Here is a 27701-nt window from a genome sequence, read left to right as displayed (position 1 = left end):
CAGTGACACAATATCAGAAAGACGAGAGATGAGTGTTTCATGGCCAACTGTGTCAAATGCAAAGCTTAGATCTAGAAGAATGAAGTTTATTAACCCAGAATTCATAGAAGAATGTCATCAACCACACGAAGAAGAGCAGATTCAGTGCTATGTGATGAACGAAATCCTGACTGAAAAGGTTCAAAAAGGCCATTACCATTTAAGTAAGATCTCAATTGTGAAGCCACAACTTTTTAGAATGGTAAATTTGAGATTGGCCTATAATTGTTCATGTCTAGATCGTCAAGAGCCAGTTTTTTTAAGTATGGGGGTCACTGCAGCCATTTTTAATTCGGCTGAAACTATGGCAGATGCTAAACCACAATTAATCATGTGTTATATAAGGTTCAACCTCAGGAACACACATCTTAAGCAAAACAGTAGGTGTAGGATCAATCTGGCAGGATGTAGAATTTGACTTCACAAAAAAAACAAATATATCAGCAGAAGTATCTATAGCAAAACAAGAAACATATTACGTTGAGTGAGCTGAGTCAGCTGACAAGAAGTTAACATTTGAGTCAGTTGTATGAGGGGTGTCATTGGAAATGGATTCAGTGATTAACTTTAATTTATCTGAGAAAAAGTTTAAAAAGTCATTCACAAGTGCCTCAGAGCCAGAAATAACATGTTGTGGAGGGTTAGTGAGTTTGTTAACCACAGCAAACAGAGATTTGGGCCTGGACATGAAATTCTTAATAGTAAAAGTAACATATGAGGATCTTGCAGCACTGAGGGCAGTACGGTAATTGAGCAAATGTTCTTTCAAAGCCAAAGAGTGTGCAATAAGTCCAGTTTTCCTAAACAGTCTTTCCAAGTGACATCCCATAGCTTTCATTGCTCGGAGTTCTGGAGTGAACCAAGGTGAAACGTGCAGATGGAACCAGTCTAGTTTTAAGAGGGGCATGTTTCTCTAATATTTGGGAAATGGTATTGTTATAGATGCTGCATATTTCAAATGGAAAGTTGAATAACAAACAATCTGACAATGTAGAAACCCTTACTGAATCAGAAAAAGCAGATGGATCCACAGAACAGGTTTTATGATAAGTGAGCAATGCAGAAATTGGAAAACCAAAACTGAAGTTTAGTAGTTTGTGATTAGAAAAGGCAAAATCATTGCCACTAACAAGAATATCATATAATCCAGATGTACATATAAGTTCCAGTATATGACCTCCGGAGTGAGTAGCACACGTTACATGTTGAGTTAGACTGAAACAGTCCAGAACAGACATCAATTCATTGCATTGTATAGTGTTTTCATGTATATTAAAAAATAGCCCAGAAAAACTACTGATGAATACCTAGCACAGGCAAGAGTAATTAACTCACTAATCTCAGACAAAAAAAAAAAAAAAAAAAAAAAATCTGCATGAAATTTGGAGGTCGATAAATTAAGATTACAGCCATCGATGTTTTGCCAGTCATTTTCAACGCAAGATATTCAAAAGATGCAACGTCATGGAACTCGAGCTTAGATATTTTGATACTCTCGCGACACACTACAGCCAGCCCTCCACCTCTACGATGGAGACGAGGTTGAGAGAAATAGATGTACCCAGGTGGAGTTAAAAGGTTTAAATTGAGAAAGTCATTGGGCACTGGCCATGTTTCCGTCAAAAGTAGCAAAATGATTAGTACCTAGATTTAAACTAAAATCAACTAACGGAATGTCAATAATAAAAAAAAATAATCGTTTATCACAAACGACTATGATTGGCTCATCTATACAGCGCTGAGAAAAGTATCAGATATCACTTGACTACATCAGCAATCGCAGTAAGGTTATTTCCATCTAAATAATAACTAGCAATTTAATTGTCACCAAAAAGAAGTATTGTTATTACATTAGGGCCGTTGTGATCCACGGTTTCATTGCATTTGGCATTCCTACCCCCTCTTTCATTTCTATTGTTTTGACCCTTGAACTGACAACTCCTGGATCAGCTGATGGAGTCACATGACTCGGCTCTCTCATGGCCACACAGCTGATGGCAAGCGCATTTGAACGCGCTGTTCTCTAGTCTGAGATAAAAAAAAAGGACAAACTCAAATCGTGAGTGCTAATTTAATAATTTATTTGTTCTTGTACGTAAGCGTAAAACGATGTACTGACGTTTGACAGTGTAGTCAATTTGCTCTCTTCCAAACTATTTTAAGTGGGCAGTGTCTGTTGTTTTGCTGTCATCATTTCACTTTTAAGAGCTGTTAAATAAACCAAAGTTTAAATCACACTAATCGCAATGTAAATACGTTATAGAAGTCGTTAACAGACTCAATCCAAGAAATGCTGACATCGATTCTGTGACCTTTTCTGCTTTTGGATTGGTTTTTAACCTAACTGGTTCAGATCTTCTCGCTTGAAGTCTGTACATTTTTGCTGGCTTTGGGTTTATTATTATTATATCTTATCATTAATATTTTATTCAAAATAAATGCTTTTCTGGACCTTTATAAAAATGTGTGCATATATTCTAAATTTGATTTGATCTCACTTATTATGAGATGGTTACAGAACCGCTCATGATTTTTTCTTTCAATTTCCATCCTCTCCTGTCTAGATGTGGAATACTCCATAGCACATCTGAGGTCAGTAATCTTTCCGTGGACCTCAACAGACTGCTGAATCAAAGCGGACTATCTATCATGCATCCGTTTGGCCGTGAAGACGAGACCTCCAGACGCGAGCTCTTCGGATTCTTCACGCGGTGTTTGACGCGCGGCGAGTGGGAGCTCGCGGCAGCCTGCGTGGGTCAGCTCGGCGATGCGAGCGGAGATGATCCCCATGGCCCACACAGTATCGTTAAAGCCATCGTTACCCACCCATACCCGCTCAGGTGAGTGACCCTGGCAGGAATGCTCATTAAAGTCATAAACGACGTGAACCAATTCAGAGAACAATAGGTTAATTTCTTTCCGTGGATAGTGGTTACAATAGTTGTAGTAACTTTTGGTGGAAACTGTGGTTACCATTATAAGAGGTACTTAACATTTCATTATGTTGAGGGTTCAAGAGGCTAAAGTTAAGATCTTGTAGGAAACACATCTGTTTTTCTTTTGTTTATACCTAGATGGGAAACAGTGGGCAGCCCACACAGACTGGCCTGGTATTGGCTTCAGGTTCTGGAAAAACAGAGTAAAATAAAGGTGTGTGTTTTCCGCTGGATGTGATTCTTCATGGATGCTTCAAGTAGGAAGCATTCATCACTGTTATCGGTAACTCTTTTTCCTGATGCAGATTATGGTTACCTTTTCTGCAGGTGAGCGGGTCTGTGAAGAGAGAACTGGAGTTTATGTTGCTTCTAGAGGAACTTGGAGACGTGCCACTGTCTGTGCTTAAGGTATGACAAATTTCAACTACTGTATGTTGATTCCAAGTATGTAGCCTATAAAGTAAGATAGTGCTGACACTGTTGTAATGACTTTATGGGTTTTTATTGACAAACCTCAGATGATTTCCTTTGCTTTGAGCTCTGATAAGGTTCTACTCTATAGGTTGCTGTTGTGCACGTGTGCACAGTTGAGCAAGACATGGAGTGTAATAACATTTTATTTTTGCACTTTTTTTTCCCATTCTGACAAATATTGCATCCTTTTTCTATGTTAAAATGTTTTAATTTTGCAGTGGACACTTTTTAAGTGTTTTTAAAAGGTTTAAGAAGTCTAAATGGGGTCCATTCATTGTAAGTTGTCATTAGTGAAAGTGATGTATGAAGTGCAGCTTACACAGAAGTCAATCTCAAACCAAGCAGTTTTTCTGTTGGTCAGTGTGGCAAGTTCGTTCAACCAAGATTTGCAAAACCTTTTGCCTTAAGCAAAACTCCAAATTGCATGGAATCCTATTGAAATGATTTTGCCCTTGAAATTTTGCAGAACAATGGTAAATGTAACTGCACCTTAAGGCAAAATTGCTTGTATGCTTTGTGGAAATTTAAATGATTTCTTTTACTGTGATGTACATCATCCCTTTGACAGCCTCCGTAGACATGATGTGTGTGTCCTGAAAGATTAATACACTATAACTAAAAGTCATGTGTTTGTTTCAAATAATATTCATTTTAAATTACATATTTTTTTTTTTTCAAATGTGCTCTAATAATATTTGATCAAAAACTTTAATGTGCTGTCCCTTACAACAACATCTCTTCTCTGTAAAACAGTCACAGCAATTAACAAATGACAGCAATCCAATGATCCAGTCAGTTCTACAAAATCACATGTCATCTTACATTTTCTTTCACATTTAAGAAGTAATTTCACTCAGATATACATCACAATAAAGGAGAAACTATGATCACAGTTTGTGTTTCATGCCGTTTTTACTTTGCTCTATGTCTTCTATAGGAGCTGCATGAAGCCTTCCTGTACTCTGAGGAAGTAAAGGGAAAGATTCCAGGTGATTGCACCCCTCCACTGAGCGCTGCTGTTCTATCCTGCCTCCGGTCTCTTTTAACCCGCCAGCAGCCACGGCTCTGCCACTCTCTCATCAGCTTCCTTCAGCACTCAGGCCACTCCAGAGACCACACCTTACAGGACGTCTTCATCCAGCACCTCACAGAGCGAGTGAACGTGCCTGTGGAAGAGAGGAACGAGAAATGGGTGGAAGAGGTGTGTTCAGCACTGGCCTTAGCACCATGGGGGCCAGAGAGGTCAAATGCTCAGCTAGAGACCCTGTGGAAGGGTTTGTGGTCAGCTAGAGAAGGGCCCATGACAGAGGAGAGAATTCTGGGATGTCTGCTGAGGCCACAGGATCAGGCTCTGTTGACGTCGTACAGCTCCACAGCAGTCAGACTTCTCAAAGAGAAACTGCTGAGAGAGGCTCCACATACACAGGGTGAGTCAATTATGTTGACTGTGATCATACAGACAACCAGTTACAGAATCACATTTTGTTTCTATAATAATCTATAATTTTCTTCTATGAATATTGTAGCCAAATACTGAAATGGAATCTCTAGTAATAGATTTGTCTGTTTTGTTAATGATCAATGTACTGCATAATATTTTTTTGGAAACCATGAGAAATTTTTTCAGGATTCTTTGAGTAGAAAGTTCAGAAGAAAAGCATTTATTTGGAATACATTTTTTGTGACATTATAAATGTCTTAATTGTATTGTTTCTGGAAACTAAAACTAGAGCAACTGTAGGTCAACTGTAATTTAAAGTCTTAAAAGGCAAATCTGAGCCACCATAAATAGTGGTATTGATTCCAATGTATGTGTTGTGTTTTAAGGAAGTGAAGGATGTTGTTACTGGTGTGAGAGTGCCACCTACTTTACTTTGACTTTTCACACTTCTGCTCCTGTGGGTGTAGTTCCCTCCCAACCCATGTTCAGTTGTCACACCATTTGCATGTGATCTGTTTTTTTTTTAAGCAGACATCATTGTGTTGTTGCTTGTCAAAAATTATCTATATTTCCTTCTAGTCGACTTGCCTGATCTGGAAAGGGTCATGCTTGGCTTGTGCTGTCATGGTGACAAGCGTTTGGTGTGGAAAGCCATTTACTTTGAGTGTTTGAGCACTGGAAAGCACTTTCTGGAGCAGGTCTTGGTAGGTGCACGCAATCAAGTGAACAGAGGCCTAGAAATAAGTGAATGTGATTTTCTGCACTGTCTCAAAGTTATTCAGTGAGACTTATACAAGTTAATCAAGTTTCATTTATTTAAAAACAACATTTGTAAAAGTGTATAGATGATAGCAACACAATTTTTCTTCTCTAGTTTTATAATTGCAGTGATACATTCTTGTTGTTTCCAGCTTACTGGTTTAGATCTCATAAAGCGGGAGGAGTTTGCCAAACTGGAAACACTATTGCAGGCTGAGTTTCAGCCTTTGTCCCGCCTCTTGTTGTTATTGGGCTGGATGCATTGTCAAAGCCTGGATTCTGCCAAAACCCTTTTAAGAGTCCTACATAACCAACAGGTCAGTAGTCAAAAATATGACTGTCAGTACAAAGTCACATCCCCTCTACAGCTTATTCTGGTTCAAGAATGACCCACCAAGACAGATTTTTTTTTTTGTAGTTTAGGTGCTTAGGGGATGATGGAACAATAATAGATTGGTTATAGTTGCACAGAAATGTTGCCCTATAACCAGCTACACAATAAACACAAACAAAGCATTCGTTGTAGCAACCCAGTACTTCACCATGGATAAATAATCTGGACATGGCAATTTTAAGCAGATTTTGTATTTTTAAATAATAGCCTTTAAATACTTTAAATTCCTGAAAGGGTTTATATAATAAACCTGATGTTACAAGAAAGTTTTGGGTTGTCTAATAGAGGCCACTCATGCTCAGTACAGTTAATGTTCAGTGTGAACAGTCTAATTTTTGAAGTCCATATTTACTTTAAAAAAAATTTACTTCAAAAATCCCCTCCAGCTAAGGTGTGATCTTGACTTGAGCATTTCTAAAATGTGCCATGTTTGCTTATACTACACTCATGAGGTGTTCACCTCAATTAGTTTGAGTCTATTTGATATAGTAGATGACATTCATAAGAAAAGTGTTCTATATCTCCATTTGAAAGCTGTGGGCCAGAGATTATCCAATTTTTGTAGATCGTCTTTTATATATATGTATGTATATATTTCCACATTTGTATGTGTTAATGTAAATGAATGAATGAGTTCTTTCTTGCTGTCTCTCTGTAGCCCCAGACAAATGATTCAGTGTTGAGTGAGTTAGCTTGCACTCTGTCCTCTCAACTTGGTGTGCTGGAATGGTGCGACCAGAACAACCCGTGAGTTCGAACACTGTTGTTTGCTTTCTTTTTTGTGAAAAGGTTAGTTTAACCTAATGTATGTCAAAAAGTTGGAAATTATGTAAATTATTTCTATTTATGGATTAACATTTATTTGTTCATCTACACTACTATGAAGTCTTGTGCTTACCAAGGCTGCATTTATTTGATCAAAAATACAGTAAAAAGCAATATTATGAAATTTGAAATAAATGTTTTCTGTTTTAATATTATTCATTCCTGTGATGGCAAAGCTGAATTTTCCACAGCCATTACTCCAGTCTTCAAAGTCACATGATCTGTCAGTAATCATTGAATTTGTGCTACAGAAACTTTTCTTATCAATATTAAAAAAGATTGCGTTGGAAATTGTGATACATTTTTTTCAAGATTCTTTAATTTTTAATTTTGTAACAATATAAATGTTTTTACTATCACTTTTGATCAATTTAATGCATCCTTGCCAAATAAAAGTGTCAATTTCTTGCAAAAAAAAAAACAACATAACTAACTATCCCCAGACTTTTGAACAGTAGTGTATATGTTTGTTTATTTATTGGTATGCATAATTGTACAGAGGGATATCCCATGATGCCTTGCTGAGTCACTTACACATGCTGGACCATCACTCTGCCCTCTATGTACTGCACTCCCTGACACCCCTCACCAAATACGAGGAGCACAGAGTTCTGGAACTGCTGCAAAGAACAGGTATGAGACACGGGGTACATTTGAATTCACATAGATCTGAAGAAACTTTAAATCTTTGTTCTATGTTTGTAGGAGATCCTTCATTAGTGGACTCACCCAGCAGCTCCGTCCAGCGGAACATCACTCTGTTTCGAGGCTTCTGTGCCATGAAGTATGCCCTTTATGCCATCTGTGTGAACGCACACACGCACACCGGCTGCCTGGACTGTGAGCCACTGCATCAGCAGCAGACAGAGGCGGGTCAGAGGGAGGAGCCAACCGAAGGTGACAGTGCTGATGATCTTCATAATAAACCAGTGAAAAAAGTGAATTTAACATTATTTTTCATTTAAATGTCACAATAAGTGAGCAAAAATATCATCTTTCTTCTTTGTATTTGAATTGTATAATTTTTTTTTTTTTGCTTTTTTTTTAAATACAGTAACAAAAACGTACCATGGAGTTAAGTTGTTTTATGGTTTTGATAATTTTCTAAATGCTATAGTGATGCCATGAATTTGGTAATGACCATGGCATAGAGTGATGGCCAAAATTATTAGAACCAGCTAAAAATGGTTTTAAGTCAGTTATTTCTGTCTTTTGCTGTAGTGTGTCAATAGGAAATATCAGTTTACGTTTCCATTTTGCCATTAATTGTAATAATCCAGTGAGATTTTTGTTTGCACAAGGAGTCTGACAACAGCTAGTGCTCCACACAGAGATCTGATCTCAACATCATCCAGTCTGTGTGGAATGACATGAAGAAACAGAACAAACTGAGACAGACTAAATCCAGAAGAACTGTGGCAACGTCTCCAAGATGCTTCAAGAGACCTACCTGCAAAGCTACAGTAGTTTTAGGCACTTGTGTAAAAATGCTGTAAAATTAGGATGCTGTCAAAAATAATGTCATAAATAGATTTTCTTTATCAATTAACTTCTATTAACTAAATTAAATCAAATTTGGTGTGAGCTTTTGCCCTAGGTGAACTTGCGCTTTTTTTTTTAGGTAGATTTGTCTCTTGAAGCATCTTGGAGAAGTTGCCACAGTTGCTGTTAGACTCCATGTGCAAACAAAAATCTCACTGGATTATTACAATTAATGGCTAAATGAATGTTAGGAAATGTAAACTGATATTTCCTACTGACACACTAACGCAAAAGATAGAAATAACTGACTTAAAACCATTTTTAGCTGGTGAAAATACTAGTGTTCTAATAATTTTGGCCATCACTGTAGAATAGTAGCCATTTTTACAAGGGAACTTTATTCTGTAAATGTGTATGGCAAAGTTTAAATAAATATGATAACATAGTTTACCTTTTATTCTTTACTCTTCCCAGGATGCTCTGATCTATTTCAGCACTACCTATCGGAATGTCAGCTGTACCTGGAAGCTGTTCCAGCATTATTCCGTTTGGAACTCTTGGAGAACATTTTCTCCCTCCTCTTCCTTTCTGACTCGGACTTCAGCCTACAATCAGATCAGAACTTCACTGGCACAGAAACCCAAACAGACACAAACACAGAGAAAATGAAACCAAACAGTGCTAAAAGTATAGGCATAGCTGAGAGTGTCTTAAGTGCAGAAAAGGAAGGTGGAATGATGGAGGAATTGAAAGAAGAGATCCAAAGTAGAGATTCTGATCAGATGAACCCTGAGCTGGGCCACCTGACGTCAGGGTGCCGGGGGTTTCTGGTGGATTTGAGTGTAATGGAGGGGATTCTGCGGCTGGTGAAAGAGGGCTTGGAGGGTGTGTGTGGGGTTGGGCAGGAGGATGGCAGGGCGCTTGCGGCCGATGTGGAGTTGGCAGAGAGTATAGGATGCTCTGTTACAGCGGAAACATTCAGTGCCCGGTTACAGAGATTGTCTAAATACACGGCAGAAGCCCAGTGGAGATTGCAGATTGTTACTAGCAACCATGACAATGGGAATGGTGAGAAATGTAATGTAGCATTTTGATATTCATGTTGCAAGGGTTTAATACATATACTACCATTCAAAAAATTTGGGGTCATTTTTTTTTATTCAGCAAGGATGCATTAAAATTAATCAAAAGGGAGATATTTATAATGTTACAAAACATTACAAATAAACACAGTTCTTTTGAACTTTCTATTTATCATAGATCCTTAAAAAATGTATGTCAGCTTCCACAAAAATATTAAGCAGCACAACTGTCAATCATAATAAATGTTTCTTAAGCACCCAATCAGCATATTACAATGATTTCTGAAGGATCATGTGACTCTGAATACTGCAGTAATGGCTGCTGAAAATTCAGCTTTGCCGTTGCAGGAATAAATTACATTCTAAAAGATATTAAAATAGAAACCAGTTATTTTAAATTGTGGTAATAATAACAATAGTCTAATATTTTACAGTATTTTTGATCAAATAAAGGCAGCCTTGCTGAGTATCAAAACCAAAAAATCTTACTAACCCATATTTTTGAACAGTAAAACACTGCATTAATGTATGTTTGTGCGTGTTTGTTTATAGATGGCTTGTACCTTCCATCTCCACTCCCCAGTCCGGCACTTCCTCTGAAGCGCCAGGGCAGTGGCAGCAGCAGTTCAGGTGTTCGGAGGAAGAGAAGAAACCATAGACACCGCTCTGAACGTCACGCCTCATCTGAACGTCAGAACGGGGATGTCAGCACCAGCACCTCAGGTCAGTTCACACACCTACTAAAACCTCCTTCCCACATCCTGGCTAAACGCTCACATTGATCATTGCTTGTGCTGCAGATGGCGGGGTGTGTGTTGGGGCTGTGTGCCGTGGGAGTGAAGTGTGTCCATGTGGTGGACCCCACAGCTGGCTGGTTCCTGCGATGCTCTCCCCACCTGAGTCTCTCCTCATCGCCTGCATACGCAGAGGCAACTACATAGAGGCCCAGCAGGTGATATATGATGTAACTTTTTACCATAAAACCCCAGAGATGATGTCATTCTAGTGATGATGAAGTCACTGTATGTTGACATATTACTACCCCTTTCTATCATTTAAGGGTGCAGACAGCATATTAGCAGGTCTAAAAGGAATCTGGGAAACATTTTTAGCATTTTCTGCACTGATTTATTCTGTGTGGACCTCATTGGCCAATGCTGGTTCAGATCCATTTGTTTGGGCTTCTTTCATGGCATGTGTTTGTGTTGTGTGTGTTTATTAGGTGATTGCGATGTATGGCTTGGAGAACTCTGAGTGTGCAGGTGAACTGGTCTTTATGGACCGGTACCGGGAGGTCCTGACTGAGCTGGCTCAGGTGGAGCAGAAGATAGAGAGCCAGTCACTTTCTTCATCGTCCTCGTCTTCAGAGGGTCTGGGCACAGTGGGTGTTGCTCCAGCAGGCAGGACCAGAATGGGCAGCAGCAGCAGATTAACACTTAAAAGCATTGGGAGCGCAGCAGCTGCAGGTATTGTAAAAACACATTTACCTATCTAAAGAGGACATACCATAGACTTTTTTTATATATAGCACAGTGCAGCCCAAATAAATAAATAAATAAATAGTTGATGCAGAGTTCAATTATGTGAGTAAAAAGTTTACATTGCATATGTTTTTTTGTTTCACAAAATAAGAATGATTTTATTTTTTTAATTCAGTTAATGTTTATTTTATTTCGGGTAATGAAATCTTTTTTTAATGGTTTTAATTTTAGTTTCAGTTTTTGTTAACTAACATCAGAACATCAGAATTGTCTCTGTGGCACACATATTTTCATAAATTTGAAAATATGTGTGCCACAGAGACAATTCTAAAATTGTCTCTCTGGCAATTTCTAAAATTTCTAAAATTCATAAAGTATTGGATTTCATTTAACAATATGATAGAGGGTGGTATAATTACCTAAGGCTAACTCATAAAAGAATAAAGTGGGTCACATTTTTGTAAATTACTGATATCTGTAGACCTACTTGCTGTCTTTCTTTTTTCAGGCATGGCCTTTTATTCTATCTCTGATGTGGCCGAACGTTTACTCAGTACCTCGAGCCGGCCAATACCCTGTCTAGAGGACAAGTACTGGCTCTCCCAGCGCTCTGTAGACTCCCCAGACCTCGTGCAACCCCTGCTGGAAGAGCTGAGCCCTGCAGCTATGGCGGCCTTTGACCTCGCCTGCTGTCAGTGCACACTGTGGAAAACTTCAAGGCAGCTGCTCGAGACTGCCGAAAGAAGACTCAGCGGCTTTCTGGAGGCCAGAGGTGAGCCTGCATCAAGCAACTTTATTTGGGCCATCTTGATTGCCGAGTCCTGACTTATTTTGCCTACCGCAGGTATGCGAGTAGATCCAAAGGTTCTTCACACCAGTGGTATTAGAGGCTTCCCTTCAGTACTGCAACAAATCAGCAAGGTCCTTAATAGAACCTCCACCAGCAAAGGAACAAGTAAAAAAAAAAAAAATTTAACAGTTGCATGGTCACTTATATTTTTATTTTACTTTACATAGCCTCTTTATTGTAACATCTTTCTACTCTAGACTGTAATGGAGAGGAGAATGCTGTCTACAGTCCCTTTGGCTGTAGTGCTCAGGAAGTGCTGCTGTCTTGTCATTCAACATTAACAGAGGAGAGTATCGCCTCCCGGCTAAACCTGAATCAGCGCCTAGAGGTCACACTTCAAACGCTGACCTCTGCCACCAACACCTCAGGTATTAGCAAAGTGAGCTTGGCATCATCTTTGTGTTCATTTCAGCACACACTGAAACTCTTTGGCACAAAACATGATGTTAGTCGATTTTTTTTTTCTCGAATTGTTAAAATTTGTGCTCACTGTGTTGTAGTTAATCACCTCACAGAAAGTATTCTTGTCTAAAACACTGGTGAGAAGTAAATTATTTATTATTTGTTTATTTTTTTAATTATTTATTATTCTGTGCTCTGTAGTCTGCAGACATTTAAGGGGGCCTTATTAATTATACAAATTTTAAATCCACTTAAAATTTGGTTCAGAAGTCTTTTTACCACTGAACCATATATATAAATATTATTTTTTGTTGATTCTTATTAGCTGATTTTAATGGAAGCCCATTTACAAAACCATTATAACATAAAACTTGAAATTATGAGGTAAAAAGTGACAGTTTTGACAAAAGTAGAAATGGACAAAGTCAAAATTATGAGATAAACAGTCATCACATCATAAAAAGTCAGTCATTTCAAAAAGTTGAAATTATGAAAAAAAAAAAAAAAAATTTTTAAGACAAAACAGATAAAATGTAGGAATCATTTATGAGATTTTATTTTCTTAATTTCAATTCTTAAAACCTTGTCATAATTATAATTCATTGGGAAAGATGTTATTGCAGCTTATATTCATTAAATGGATTGGGGAGGGACTTTTTTAATTCTTGATGCAATAATATCATATTACATCAAATACAATTCTCATTCCAAGGCCTTTCCATTTTCTGTGGCCTGACCCCTTTAAAATGTAATTTCTTTTATTAACTTTGGCTCCTTCTATTCGTCTGTAGTAGATGTTCTGGCGGGGAGTTCTCTCCTGACGGCGCTGGCTGAACAGGCTGGTCTTAAGCAGTCTGAACTCGATTCCCATCCAGTGCGGACTGCTATGAAACAACTCCTACAGTATCTAGACCAGCTCTGCCCGTCTGAGCCTGACAGTGCCCCTGGCAGGCCAGATTACATACGCAACTTCCTTGATTATGTCAATGTGTTGGCTTCAGTACTGGTGCGCAGTCTATGGTCAGAAGGTAAGAATATACAGTAGACATGCCATTTCAGTAATTCTGTTAACTGGAATCTTTAAGTATTATGAGCTCTGAATCTGATATTTGTGGTCTGACCTTAGATCAGTCCACGGAAGTGAAACTCGGAAATCCTCTATTGCTTTTGCTTCAGTCGCCTACCCAACTTCTCTCTCTCTTGTTGTTTGACAGACAGGTGTCACCTGACAGGTAAATAAGGATCTGTCTTTTTTAAAGTGCTGCATTTTACAAATGTACATATCAGTCATATATATGTCTCTTTTTGCAGGGTTCTGTCTCTCCTGCAGCAGGAGCGGCTGCGTTTGAGTGTGCAACAGGTTGTAGTTCAGCGCTGCTGTGAAACTCTCGCTCTCTGCGATTCTAGGGCTGTGACCTTTTCTCAGGGACAGCCGAGGATTGCAGGGCTCAACAGTGGGGCATTCTGCCCAGCCAGCATTGCCTCAATTCTCCAGCAGTATGCTATGGAGTGCGCCCCTTCTCTTGACCTCTCTGACCCTGCCACAACCTCTGACCCCAGTTCTGAGTCTGAGGTCTCTGTGGAGGACATGTCTGCTACATCCACCAATCTCTCCACTTCTCCGCCCTCGCCATCTTCATGCCCTCCTTCTTCTTTTCTCCTCACTCCATCTGCGCTGTCTTTCCTGAAGTCCCGTTCTCCCCTCGTCGCCACCCTGGCTTGCCTCAGTGCCAGTCGGGGTGGCGTGACCCGAGCAACCTCCTCTGGCTGGTCAGGCTATTTTCGCGGATCTGGACGTAAAGAAGTGGTTTTGGATGGAGACCAGATCTCAAAGGAAGGGGAATGCCTGCTTAAAAACTTCCCTATCCTGAGAATGTACCTACGGACCATGGCTGAGCCAGTTTTAGGGGTCTCATTGGAGGCAGATGATGGTCTTGGGGCAGCTCTCTGTGGGAAGCCTGTGGTGGGAATGTTGTTTTCTGGCTTGCAGAGCAATGTGGGACAAGCAATGGCTGCTGAGGCTTTTCAGCAAGCCCTAAATATGGGTGATCTGAACAGAGCCCTAGACCTCCTAGAGCTATATGCACAACCCTGCAGTCAGGAGGTGGCACTCCGGGACAAACTACTGGCATGCACTGCCCTGCAAGGTAAGATTTACCTGGGTGACACAGTGTCTGGTACAGTTTTTACTCTTAGATTTACTAGTTTTACATCAAAAGTGCCATAAAGTGACAAAAGTTACATATCTTGGAGTCAAAAAAAAGAAGTCAAAAGTTACATATCTTGGATGTTACATTTTAGGGCAAAAAATGCCCCCTTAATCTCTATTCTATTCTATTCTATTCTATTCTATTCTGTTCTGGGTTTTGTGCCTCTGCAGACAGTTTAGTGACCTGTAACAGTCTTTTTATCTCTATTATCTGTATTCACTGCCTGTAAAGTTGCAATGAAATGGCAGTGGCAACAGAGCTTTTCCTCTTTTTCTTCTATGTACTGTGATGTACATCTGAGTGAAATTGGGAAAAAAAAAATATAGGGTAAAATCTTGACTCTATGCATCAGTTCATTGGATGTTAAGATATGGGCGTGGCACCTCAAAGAGTGGGGTAGACTTAAAGATTGGAGAATAGATTGGAGAGACTAAAAGATTGGAGAGACTAAAAGATTAAGCAGACTAAAAGATTGGAGAATATATGCCAGTTATTTAAAACAGGGTTATATCGGTATCATGTGTATTATTTACAGAATCTTTTGTATTTGTTGTCAGACAGAGAATTAATTTTAATCAATTGATTTCATTTATTCAGTTGAAGTATTTGACAGCATGTTGTGTAAATAAAACAAAAAAAAGTAGAAAAAAAGTAGAAAATAAATAAGTTTTGAGGGGAATTGTCCCATAAATAATCATAATTAAATAGTTCAGACAGTCCTTGACAAGACCATAAATAAGGATATTTTACAAATATCTTTGTGTATGTCTCTTTGTAAAGAATGCAGCAGTGCGGAGCAGTTGTTTCGTGTAAGGGACTGGGAGCTGCGTGGACGTGTGGTTCTGCAGGGTTTGGACCGCTGGCCTTTACAAGAGTGTTTAGAGCTGCTGCAATTCTGTCTCAGTGACCAGAACAGCCAGGATCCTCTCCGAGAGCAGCTTCAGCAGAGGAAACATGAGCTGGACATGTACCAGCGGGTCAGTCTGACACAGCAGTGCTCTACTTATTTACTGTATCAGTGTTAGACTGACAAAGGGAATTGTGTTTTGCTGTGTGCTTGTATTTTTACCCATGTATTACTGTGTTCCCATAATTTAAATAATATCTTTATGTTAAGACCCTTTAATGTGAATAAACATGCCAGTAAGTATTAACAGAAAAAAACTGCAGTGCTATGTCATTTTCTGTCTGTTTTTATCCAGACAGAGGCTGAAATTACTGCTCTGTTTTTGGATTACAATCAGTGCCAGTTTTTGTGCACATATATATACTGTAATGTCCATATTGCAGAAGTTGGCTGTTGACATAATTTTGTCGTTTAGATGCTGAGTTTGCAGCCACCATTGCCATGGGAGACGTGGCAGGAGTTGAGGGAGGAGTCTACAAAGAATCCTGAATCTGTATTCAGTCTAATGCTGAAGGCCAGGGTAAGTCTATGGAAAGATCTGAAAAACAATCACTGGATACTACAACTGACTTTTGTGTAAACCTACTGTAAATGGAAGTGGTGATGATTGAATAAATTGAATGGATGTATTGATGCTGCATTACTGTGACTGAAATGTCCAGTTGGTGCTGAAATATTTTGTTGTATTGTCTTGACTGTGCCAGTTATATGGGAACAATTAGCCCTTTTCACCATTCTGTGTTGAATGGTGTTCAGCTGTTCACATCAGAGCAAAATGCTTTCTAGAGCATGAAACAGAAGATTAGACATCACAAGAGTGAATTTGAAGAGCGTTAAAGCAGCTCTGAGTGAAACAGAGAGGGATAACAGGTTTTGGTAATCTGTAATTCTGTCCTGTCAGATTTGCTGTATATGCTTTCTAGCATATAAAACAGAGAAGGTTAGATATCACCAGAGTGAATTTGGGTAGCATTAAAGCCATTCTGCGTGAAATAGAGAGGGGTGTATGAAACAGGAGTTGAAACATCACCTGAATGAATTTGGAGAACGTTAAAGCCATTTTTAATGAAAGAGACAAAGTAACGGATTTCTATAACCTCTAATGCTACCAGATTCTGTGATTCTGCTGTATATTTGTCTAAAGTAAGCATTTTCATAGAGGTTAGGCATCATGAGAGGGAATTCAGGTAACAGCCATTCTGTGTGAAATAGAGAGAGGTAATTTTTTTCCCCGAAACCTGTTATGCTGCCTTGATTTGGCAACAGTGCAATGTATTTGCAGCTGTTCACAGCAGACGAAAATGTTCTCTAGAGTATGAAACAATGAAAATTAGATATCATCAGAATGAATTTTTATAAGGTGTTTTTGAAATAATTTTGTCAATTTTAATGAAAAAATGCATATATTATGAAGGATAATTCTGTGTGTTTTTAGGAGTTTGAGTTGTGTACCCAGTGGGTGCAGCTGTATTCAGTCTCCGATCAGTCTCGAATGCAGCTGCAGACCGAACACCTGCTATACCTGCTAGAACACAATCACACAGAAGATGCATTTCAGGTGTGTATGTGTGTTTTTATGTGTTCTCTTGGCTTCCATTGTATCTGTATCAAGTTGACAGACTAAGTTTGTAAAATTATTTCATGCTGTCAATGACTTGAATCCAAATCGGGCCTTCCATATTATACATATACATATGGATATTGACTAGCTTTGTGATTTGCTTTCTAAGTCTTCCTCCAAACTAATTGTGAATAGCGCTATAAAAATAAAAAACTTGACTCTGTGTGTTTTTCCGTATGCAGCTCTTGGAGGCTCTCTCTGATTCGGTGGGTTTGGAGGTTAGTGAGCGCGCCCTGGATCGAAGACCTGGATTAGCTGCCTGCCACTTCCTGTCAGATTACCTCACCCTACACTTCCAGAGTCAGATGACCCCAGCGCGAAGACGCCACATCAATGCCCTTCACCTTGGCTCCAAGGTAACAGTGTTTGATCTAACCAAATAACACACTGATTCAGATGCAACAAGAAGTGTGTGTGACAGAATAGTGTGGTGTGTGTGCCTGGCGCAGGTTCTACTCACTCTGCCTGAAGCATCTCGTCAGGACTATTTTTCCCTGCTATCTGATCCGCTTCTCATGCTGGAGCAGCTGCTGATGAATCTTAAGGTAGACTGGGCTACTGTTGCCATCAACACTCTACGGAGCCTTCTACCGACTCAGGACGCCGGCATCACCAACCAACACATTGACACCCTGCTGGCAGATTACGCCCGGAAGGCTCTTGATTTTCCTTATGCACCCAGAGAGTGGTCACGTTCTGGTGAGTTGGAACGGTGGATCAGTCCTTTAACTGAATTTTTAGTTGAAAACAAACATTCATGTCAATGTTAGTGTTATTAGAGGTTTGAAATCGTTACATTGCAACTCTTCTTTTCACTAATCTATTTATCTTCCTTTCTCTTTCTGTCTCAGACTCTGTTATTAGTTTGCAAGATGCATTTCTGCAGTGTCCAGCTCAGGAGAGCGGCCCCTCTTCTCCAAGCCGAACCCCTCCTCCATCAGCAGGTATAAGCCACACCTCTTTCACTGACCATGCTTTTTTTCCTTAGCCACACTCTATTTAGCATGCAACCCGGAAGGTAAAAAGACCTTATAGTTTATAAGTCATGTTTGCAAACGACATCTTTAGGCAGCACACCCATGCATACACCCTCCAGTGAGAGACGCCCCAGTGGGAAGAGGATCCGGAAGCTGGCCACACCTTTCACCCCTCCGGAAAAAACCCCTGACCGCAAGGACTGGATCCCAGACCACAAACAGCACATCTGTATGGTCTGCCGGAGGGAGAGATTCACCATGGTGAGAGAGGCAGAGTGTATGAGTGAAATGGGCTGTGAATAAGCTAATGTGATAGGATGTGCTCCTGCTGTGATTTCCTGTTCTGCTCTCTATTAGGCCTCCCTTTAAGAATTTGAGTCTTAACGTAAATCTTCTCCTGGGTCAGTTTAACAGACGGCACCACTGCAGACGCTGTGGCAGGCTGGTGTGTCATTCCTGCTCCAGCAGGAAGATGGCTGTAGAGGGCTCTGAAGAGCCTGTCAGAGTCTGTGACCAGTGCTACAACTTCTTCCACATGGAGTAAGACACATGCACAAACACCTTTTAAATGTCAGGTCATATGTTTTTGTGTCATTGAACTTGTTGTTGTTAATATGGTTGGAAACTAAGAACCGATTGTTCAAGAGTACTATGATTCCCAGATGAATGATTCTTATGAGCTGCTTTGTCTTGATGAATCAATCACATACAGCTTAAAATTTGCTTATGATATGAAACTTAAATCAGTTTAGTTACTGTACCTGCCGTTTGATTTTAAAGTACTGAACGGCAGCTCATTTTGTCAGAGTAGATCAAATGGAACATGGTTCCACATATTTTGTTCATTTGATATTCATATTGATATTCATTTAATATATATAATATTTGATTAAGGCGAATTATTGCATTGTATTTGTGCCACGTTTGAACAAACTGAAAAGTCATTGTAAAGTCTGTGTAAACAAGAATTGTTTTATAATGTTTATTAGTATCTAAATCATCTCATTATTTGAGAAAATGGAATTGAAATTACATTTATTTATTTATTTATTTATTTTTTACAAAAAATGTTCAAGGTCAGCAAGATTTAAGAAATGAATAGTTTTATTCAGCAAGTATGCATTAAATTAATGCATTAAGTTGTTCATCAAAGAATCTTGAAAAAGAATCAGTTTCCACAAAAATATTAAACTGTAGTTTTTAAAAATTGACAATAATAAGAAATGTTTTCTGAGCAGCAGATCAGCATATTAGAATAATTTCTGAGGGATCGTGTGACACTGAAGACGTAATCATTGCTGAAAATTCAGCTTTGCCATCACAAGAATAAATTTCATTTTAAAATATATTAAAGCAGTCTTGGTGAACTGGTCCCAAACTTTTGAACATTTTTTTTAGTGAAAATTACTACTACTTTGTATTACTTTTAGTGAAAAGTACTAAAAGAACCATTAAGGAACCATAACCATTAAGAGAAATCAGAATAGGATCTAGTTGTAGCACACCTGAAAATCTGATGCTTCTCATCCTAATCTAGAATTCTTATGTACTGTACATTGATTTCTCATGTTGTGTCTATTGCAGCTCAGATGAGGAGCTTGAACAGGGGGAAGGTAAACCTGTCTCTGTTTGGTTCATGTCACACACACAAGTTATTTTTCATTATCATCTCATGAGGTCTACAAATCTCTTTGTTTTGGTTGTATGGCAAAATATTGATGCCTTTACTCAGATGATGATTACAAGATTGTAAACTAAACTTTTCTCAGTAGCTGGCAGCCCTGCAACTGTTGATGGAGTCCTAAATGGGGTTCTTAGTCTGCCTGAGGTTCCACAAAAGCAGTACCGCCTGAGTCCAAACCCAGCAGAGAACCAGCAGCTGAAGAGCGAGTTCTACTATGAGCAGGTGTGATTTTTCTACTCACAACGGAGCTGAAGGATTGCTTGTTTGACAGTGATTGGTTTAAATGTGATCTCTTTTATATTGTCTCATTTATATATAAGTTTTTCTCTCTTTATGTTAAAGGCACCCAGCGCATCCCTGTGTATCGCTATACTGACGCTACACAGTGATCACGCAGCCTGTGGGCAACAGCTGATTGGCCACTGCCGCTCACTCTCCCGCAAACTGACCAATCCTGAGGTGGATGCGCGTCTGCTGACAGATGTGATGCGTCAGCTGCTGTTCAGTGCCAAACTCATGTTTGTAAATGCAGGATGCACCCATGAGCCTGCACTCTGTGACAGGTGAGAAACACATACCTTTACATGTGTAATCTGAATGTAGTATCTTTTTTCTGTATTTTAATTTTAAAAGCATAAATTGTGAGTGAGACCAGAATTAAACTGATTCTGTTATGTTCCAAAGTCTCTTATGTTTACCCACGCTGTATTTTTTTATGGTCAAAAAAAAAAAAACAGGAAGAACAGTAATATTGTGAAATATTTGTTCAATTTAAATTAACTTTTTCTGTTTGAATATATTTTAAAATGTAATTTTTCCCTGTGATAGTAAAGCTGAATTTTCAGCAGTCATTACTCCAGTCTTCAGTGTCATATGATCCTTTAGAAATCATTTTAATATGCTGATTTGTCACTTGAGATATTTCTTATTATTATTGATGTAAAGAAAAATGGTTGTGTTGCTTGCTTAATATTTTTGTGCAAACCACAATACTTTTTTCAGGATACTTTATTGAATAGAACATTTAAATGAAAAAAATATTTGTTTGTAACATTAGAAATGTCTTTTAATGTTTTGATCCGTTTAATGTGTCCTTACTGAAAAAAGTATACATTTATTTTTAGAAAATCATTAAAAAAGTGTATCTATCTTTCAATTGTTTTTAATTCGTTCTTCTCTCTCCATCCACAGCTACATCAGTAAGGTGGATGTGTTGAAGATCCTAGTCAGTGCAAACTACAAATACATTCCATCTCTGGATGATATTCAGGAAATGACTGCAGTGACACGTCTGCGCAACCAGCTGCTAGAGGCCGAACACTACCAGCTTGCTGTGGAGGTGAGATTTAAAGGAAAGGTTCAATCAAAGATGACTTTCATGTCATCATATACTCACATTCAATATTTTCTTGCTTCTGTTGAGCACAAAAAGAGATTTTATGCAGAATGTTCATGCTGCTCTTTTTTTTTATACAATAAATGAGAATGTGGTTTTTAAATCTAGTGACCTGTCATGATTTTGGGTTCAGCTATCTTTTGCAATAAGTTTTCATTTATAATGCTCAGGTGTCGACTAAGAGTGGACTAGACCCGAATGGAGTTTGGCAGGCGTGGGGTATGGCGTCTTTGAAGGCTGGAAATCTGAGTGGGGCCAGGGAGAAGTTTGCCCGCTGTCTGAAAGCACCAGTAGATCGGAACCAGCTAAACCATGGAGTGAGACTTCTGCAGGAGATCGTTCAGCATCTGGAGTCCACAGTCAAACCCACTCTGAGCACTGTAATGGTACACCCAGACCCAGAAGACACAGACTTGATTTGATGAGATCCTTGACTTCCTTACAGGGAATGTCACGCTCATTGTCTGTTTTTTTGTTGTTGTTGTTTTTTTTAATGTAGACGGTGGATGAGGACATCCTGGCCTCCTTGCGTGAGCTGGAGGAGGCTCTCTCTGATTCTGCTCCTCTAGATGGAGCAGAGGGCAGAGTTCAGCAGTGCAGCTATTATCAGGAGTGTCTGTTTTACCTGCTCACTTATGGCACACACCTAAGCCTCATCAGCTTTTACCTGCGGCACGACTGCCTGAGAGACGCACTCACCCACATACAGAACAAGGTTCTGCAAAGTTACAGAGCACTTTAAATCTCACAGTTTTCTTATTAGAACTGCACGACTGTTTGAAAGAAAGAAATGTATTCTTTTTTAATTATCAAAAGTGATAGTAAAAACATTTTAAAAATGCCTGTTTTAAATAAATGCTTTTGTATGAACTTTCTATTCATCAGTATATACTGAAAAAATCTATTACGGTTTCCACAAAAATATTAAGGAGTGCGGCTGTTTTTAGCATTGATAATACATCAGCATATTAGAATGAATTCTGAAGTGTCTTTGACACTAAAAACGGGATTAATGGCTTCTGAAGATTCAGCTTTGCCATCACTGGAATAAATTGCATTTTAAAATATATTAAAATAGGAAACAGTTCCTTAAAATCAGTCATTATTAATAATATTTCACTGTATTTTACTGTATTTTTTATCAAATGAATGCAGCCTTGGTAAACATAAGAGACTTCTTTCAAAACTAAAATTATTTTCTAATCCCAAGTTTATGAACCATTTTGTATAAGTAATCAGATTTTTTTAAATTTTTTTTTTAGTTATGTTTTATATAACATAAGAGGAACAAGTATGTTTATGTTTCTAAAGTTTCTGTCTCGTTTTTTCTCTCTGTCTGTTTCTAGGAGTGTTCAGAGGATGTGTTCCTGGAGGGCATCTTTCAGCCCTGTCTTGAACGTGGACGGCTGGGGGCTTTGCAGGGTCTGTTAGAAACTCTGGACCCCACACTAGAGACCTGGGGCCGTTACCTTCTTTCAGCCTGTCAGTTGCTCCAGCGCAAGGGATACTACCATTCTCTGTACCAACTTCAGCAATTCATGATGGTGCTTAAAACGCACATACACATATTTTCCCTTTTTCTATAGCTTGCTGCTATAATTTTCTCCCCTCTCTTTGTAGGATCACATTCGTGCGGCTATGACCTGTATCCGCTTCTTTTCTAATGGTGCTCAGTCATATCTGCAGCTGGGAGAACAGCAGCGCTGGCTGATCCGAGCCAAAGAGCACCTGAGAACTTACCTGCAGGAACAACAGAGCCGCAGGAAATCACACAGCTCCTCTTTCAGGAAGAAAATGAGCTCCACTGATGTCTCCAGGTATTTTAGTCAAATTGATTTAAGAATTATATTTATTGGGGAGAAATGCAAAAACAGCCAGATGCAAACTGTATGCCAACTTGTAGTTAATATAATTTACTACTATTTGCATTATGTATAATAACATATACCGAATTAAAATATATAATAGTCAGTACTGATAACATAAATGTTGCAGACACATGCACACAATTGAGCTGCAGCTGGAGGTGACGCGCTTCTTACACCGCTGTGAAAGCTCACCATCCAGGACACCTGTAGGCCCTGCCCTCACAGGGAACAGTGCCCCACCCACTCTGTTTGGAAACAGCCCCATGAAGGTGGATGTGGCCTGCAAGGTGAGCCAAGAAAACATGCTCTTCTGTATAAACACAATCTAGTCCTTTCGCTGAATCCCCTCCATATCGGTTTCTAAAGAGGTGGATGGATTTCTGTCAAAAGGACTGGATTTCACCTTTGAAAATTCACAGAACAATAGTAATCGTGACCACACCTTAATTCTGAAGGTTGCATTCAAGACAGTTCTTGACGTCTTGCATTTGTAGGGTAGAATGTATTATAGTGAGGGGAGAGTGGAAATGCTGCATATCTATTAAAACAAATGTAAGAAATATTTCGATGAACTATTTAAAATGGATGTCTAAAATAAATCAAAACATTTCTGCTCTTTTCTGGTCTGTGTTATGTGTGTATATTATGTTTGTAAGTGTCTAACTGTAAGTATTTCCATGAATGGATTTCACACTGATTGCGTGAGCTGATTATTTTGAGACTAAGTGTGTATGAGTAATGCATATTGTGGGAAAAGAGATATGTATGGATATGGTTTACAGCATTAACATTTAACATTATACAGAATACTGAAATAGAACCAGCGTTATAAACAAAAAATAATACTATTTCATAACATTCAAACTGCACATTATGCTTAAAGTGCTGTACTCTAAGGCTGCAATTATACTACATGCATGGCCTGATGCAGATTTGATTTTTCAGTGTACTAATATAATAAAGTAATATAAGATTTTAAGCCAGATTTGAAAGTGGCCTAGATCAGATGCTTTTGCTGTTTACATGCATGCAACAAGATCTGGTCTGTGCCAAATATGTACATTTGAAAATACAGTAAAAACAGTAATATTGTGAAGTAATATTTTTTACAATGTAAAATAACTCTTTGATTTTAATATATTTTAAAATGTAATGTATTTCCCGTGATAGCAAAATTTTCAGCAGCCATTACTTCAGTCTTCAGTGTCACATGATACTTAAGAAATCATTGCAATATGCTAATTTGGAACTCAAGAAACATTTAATATGATTATCAATGTTGGAAAAAGTTGCTTAGTATTTTGCTATATCTTTTGTAACATGATATAAATGTCTTACTGTCACTTTTGATCAATTTAAAGCATGAATTCTATTTAAATAAAAAATTAAAATCTTACTGAGCCCAAAATTTTAAATTGTAATGTGTATATATATAAAAAAAAGTCAAAACTGGTTGACAGTGCATTGTGGCATAAATCTAACAGAGACTAAAGATGAAATCTAGATAAAAAAACAAATATAAACATCTCACAAACACTGTGACCTCTCTCTGCATATTGCACAGGTGATGCTGGGAGGCAAGAACATCGAGGAAGGTTTTGGCATTGCATATCGAGTAATACAGGTAAGTATTTATGACACAGCTGTTACAGACTGAATCTTTGTCTTGTTCACATCTGACTCTGATGCTCTTTGTCTTTAATGTAATGCAGGACTTCCAGCTGGAGGCACTGGCGGTGTACATACGGGTCGGACAGCGCCTTGTCCGGCAGCGTCAGTACACGTCCGTGCGGCAGCTCCTGAAGTGTGTAGGGGAGTCTGGGACAGCCTCTAAACATGACTGTGATGCTATTGTGCTCAGCTGTGTCTCAGTAGCTGATAAGAGTCCCGCTGATGTGAGTTCCCAACCTAACAATCTTTCTGGATTTGCATTACTGCATTTGTATATATATATATATATATATATACATAAGGGTGCAACATAACAAAATGTGAAATAAATGAAGGTATGAATATTTTCGCAAGGCACTGTGTGTGTGTGTGTATATATATATATATATGTATGTATATGTATATGTATATGTATGTACAGTATATGTATGTATATGTATATGTATGTATATATATATGTATATGTATGTATATGTGTATATATGTATGTATGTATATGTATGTGGACCTAAAAAAAAAAATTAATATCATGGAAAAGTTCTTTATTTTTTGTAATTTAATTTTAAAAAGCAAACTTTTTTTTATATTCTAGATTCATTGCTCACAAATACAAATATTTAAAGAGTTTTTTGTTATAACTGATGGTTACGACTTACAGCTTAGGAAAATTAAAAAATCTGTATCTCAAAAAATTAGAATATTCCATTTTGAGCTTGATTAGTTTGATTAATTTTGAGTATAAATACTGGGTACCTCCTGGGCTAGTTTAGAACATGCAACCACAATTATGGGAAAGACTACTGATTGACAGTTGTCCAGAAGACGATCATTGACACACTCCATAAGGAGGGTAAGCCACAGAAAGTCATCGCTAAAAGGGCTGGCTGTTCACAGAGTGCTGTATCGAAATATATTTATAGAAAGTTGACTGGAAGGAAAAAGTGTGGTAGGAAAAGGTGAAAAAGCAAAAGGGATGACTGCAGCCTTGGGAAGATTGTCAGGAAAAGCCAATTCAAGAACTTGGGAGAGCTTCACGAGGAATGGACTGAAGCTGCAGTCAGCGCATCAAGACCCACCACACACAGACATCTTCAGGAAATGGGCTATAGCTGCCACGTTCCTAGAACCAAGCCACTCCTGAACCAGAAACAACATAAGAAGCATCTCACCTGGGCTAAGGAGAAAAAGAACTGTACTGTTGCCCAGTGGTCCAAAGTCCTCTTTTCAGATGAAAGTAAATTTTGTATTTCATTTGGAAATCAAGGTCCCAGGAAAAGTGAAGAGGCTCAGAATCCAAGCTGCTTGAAGTCCAGTGTGAAGTTTCCACAGTCTGTGATGATTTGGGGTGCCATGCCATCTGCTGGTGTTGGTCCACTGTGCTATATCAAGTCCAAAATCAATGGAGCCATCTACAAGGAGATTTTAGAGTACTTCATGCTTCTTTCTGCTAATATGCTTTATGGAGAGGCTGATTTCATTCTTCAAAAGGACTTAGCACCTGCCCACAGTGCCAAAACTATTTCTAAGTGATTTGTGGACCATGATATTACTGTGCTTGATTGGCCAGCTAACTGCATAATAAACTTACTTTGAAGATCTTGAACATTTCTGTTTTGTAAATCTTTCTTTGATTGATCTTTGAGAAAATATAAAAAAAAAATTGAAATACTGAAAGTTGTAACCATCAGAATTAAAAAAACAAAACAAAAACCTTCAGTTTGTGTGCAATGAATCTAGAATATAAGAAAGTTTGCTTTTTTATTAAATTGCAAAAAATAAAGAACTTTTCCATGATATTGTAATTTTTGGAGATGGACCTGTATACATCTATCTATCTATCTATCTATCTATCTATCTATCTACATATATATGTGTGTGTATATTATATAATTATATATTATATGATGTGTATATGTCTGAAAAATTTTGTTTTTCTTTTGTTTAGGCTAAAGAACTAGAGGGCCTGATTCTAGAATCTAAGAGTCCAGAAAACAAGGTGTGGTTTCTCTCTTTCTCAGGCTTTCTTTTTTTTTCCTCACACACTTTATTTTTCTCATTCACACACTTTTCTTTCTCTCTCTCTCTGTAGATAAAGGCATATCTTCAGTGCAGTAAGCTGCGGGCTGCGTATCTCCAGGCTGTGAAGCTTGAGCTTGTGAAGGCGGCTCCATTTGTACAGGATGTGATGCGGGCCGCTGAGAGCTCAGGTGACTCTGTCATGCACGATATCTGCCGCCAGTGGCTCTCGGAGCATCAGGAACGATTGTCACGGCAACGACAAGGCAATAACTGATAACCACTAACAGTTTCTATTGTGAACTCTAATTCCTGTTGGTCACTGAGGTATTCTGCTCTGCTTTGATTGGCTGGAGTGAAATAATATGCCAGGAAATGAATCACCATTGTGCCACTTTTGTTACATCATGTCTATTCACAATCTAGCTCATTATGGGACCAGTCCAACTACCAAACCTCATCCACTGAGAATCTGATGAAATTAGAAAAAGGCCTCTCGATCTACCGGTCCCCGTCAGAAAGAAAACTGCTTAACACCACAAAACATTTTACAATTATGGCAACATTCACATCTGTGCTTTTTAGTATCTGACTGAGCTTATTCTCTTACCTCAGGAAAAGGGATTTTTCTTCTAATCACTGTGACTAAATCTTATCCTGATGGAACAAGGTCATATGGTAGTGAAGTTATCAGGAGTCTGCCATTAAATTAATTCTTATCGGAGTTCAATGCAAGTTTGCAATAGTGTCACTATAAATTTAGTGTCACATCAGTTCTCCAAAAAAAAAAGGCAGTTAATTTTAGTTCCTTAGTGAGAGATTGCAATCAGATGTGGTTGGACTACAAAATGTATTGTTAAAAGGGAAGGTGTGATTTACAGGCATTATGATGAGGGAGCACTGAGAACAAATATACGCAGAGAATAAATATGTCTTGCATACTGCGAAACTCTAAACTAACAGTTACAATGGTAAAGTAAGGGATTCTGGGTATAACGTTGCAATTTTCGAAATATACTGTATCAGTGAAATGTTGCTTACATGTTTGTCCACAACACAGATTACCCTACAATTAACACCCCGAAATTATGTGCACTGTTTATGAATGTGTGTGTGAGAGAGTGTGTGTGTATATATTTACAGTATGTTAATCAGATTAAACTGTCTCTGACCCTCCTGTAATGTT

General features: G+C 38.5%; 1 protein-coding gene across 8 annotated transcripts; it reads left to right on the top strand.

The window, feature by feature from the left end:
- The first annotated feature begins 1951 nt into the window (after window positions 1-1951).
- On the top strand, window positions 1952-27701 carry LOC109100615 (zinc finger FYVE domain-containing protein 26-like). 8 transcript variants are annotated; one of them, XM_042737126.1, is made up of 42 exons: window positions 1952-2098; window positions 2604-2879; window positions 3114-3189; window positions 3303-3383; window positions 4387-4876; window positions 5470-5594; window positions 5802-5966; window positions 6702-6790; window positions 7368-7501; window positions 7574-7765; window positions 8825-9418; window positions 9985-10155; window positions 10233-10384; window positions 10655-10898; window positions 11422-11685; window positions 11758-11868; window positions 11961-12131; window positions 12957-13193; window positions 13292-13397; window positions 13477-14312; window positions 15156-15352; window positions 15698-15802; window positions 16718-16840; window positions 17086-17259; window positions 17353-17602; window positions 17755-17847; window positions 17972-18141; window positions 18287-18420; window positions 19465-19493; window positions 19653-19786; window positions 19907-20127; window positions 20756-20903; window positions 21131-21340; window positions 21460-21675; window positions 22307-22504; window positions 22581-22777; window positions 22956-23115; window positions 23485-23493; window positions 24393-24452; window positions 24541-24723; window positions 26445-26495; window positions 26589-27701. In XM_042737126.1, the coding sequence occupies exons 2-42, from the start codon at window positions 2689-2691 to the stop codon at window positions 26790-26792; spliced, it is 7695 nt and encodes a 2564-aa protein (XP_042593060.1). In that variant the 5' UTR covers window positions 1952-2098; window positions 2604-2688; the 3' UTR covers window positions 26793-27701. The 8 variants fall into 8 exon arrangements, with proteins under 8 accessions (XP_042593060.1, XP_042593058.1, XP_042593059.1 ...); XM_042737124.1 differs by having other exon boundaries at window positions 21131-21346; XM_042737125.1 differs by having other exon boundaries at window positions 19650-19786.

This window comes from Cyprinus carpio, chromosome B13, assembly GCF_018340385.1.
Source record: "Cyprinus carpio isolate SPL01 chromosome B13, ASM1834038v1, whole genome shotgun sequence".
NCBI classification, from domain to species: domain Eukaryota; kingdom Metazoa; phylum Chordata; class Actinopteri; order Cypriniformes; family Cyprinidae; genus Cyprinus; species Cyprinus carpio.
This window is presented reverse-complemented; position numbering and strand designations above follow the sequence as displayed.

Excerpts from the sequence above, each read along its gene's own strand:
- LOC109100615 (XM_042737123.1), top strand. The coding sequence starts at position 2,689 with ATGCATCCGTTTGGCCGTGAAGACGAGACCTCCAGACGCGAGCTCTTC. Across the intron at positions 13,398-13,476 it reads AGACAGGTGTCACCTGACAG|GGTTCTGTCTCTCCTGCAGC; the intron begins GTAAATAAGGAT and ends CTCTTTTTGCAG. Across the intron at positions 20,904-21,130 it reads ACTACCAGCTTGCTGTGGAG|GTGTCGACTAAGAGTGGACT; the intron begins GTGAGATTTAAA and ends TATAATGCTCAG.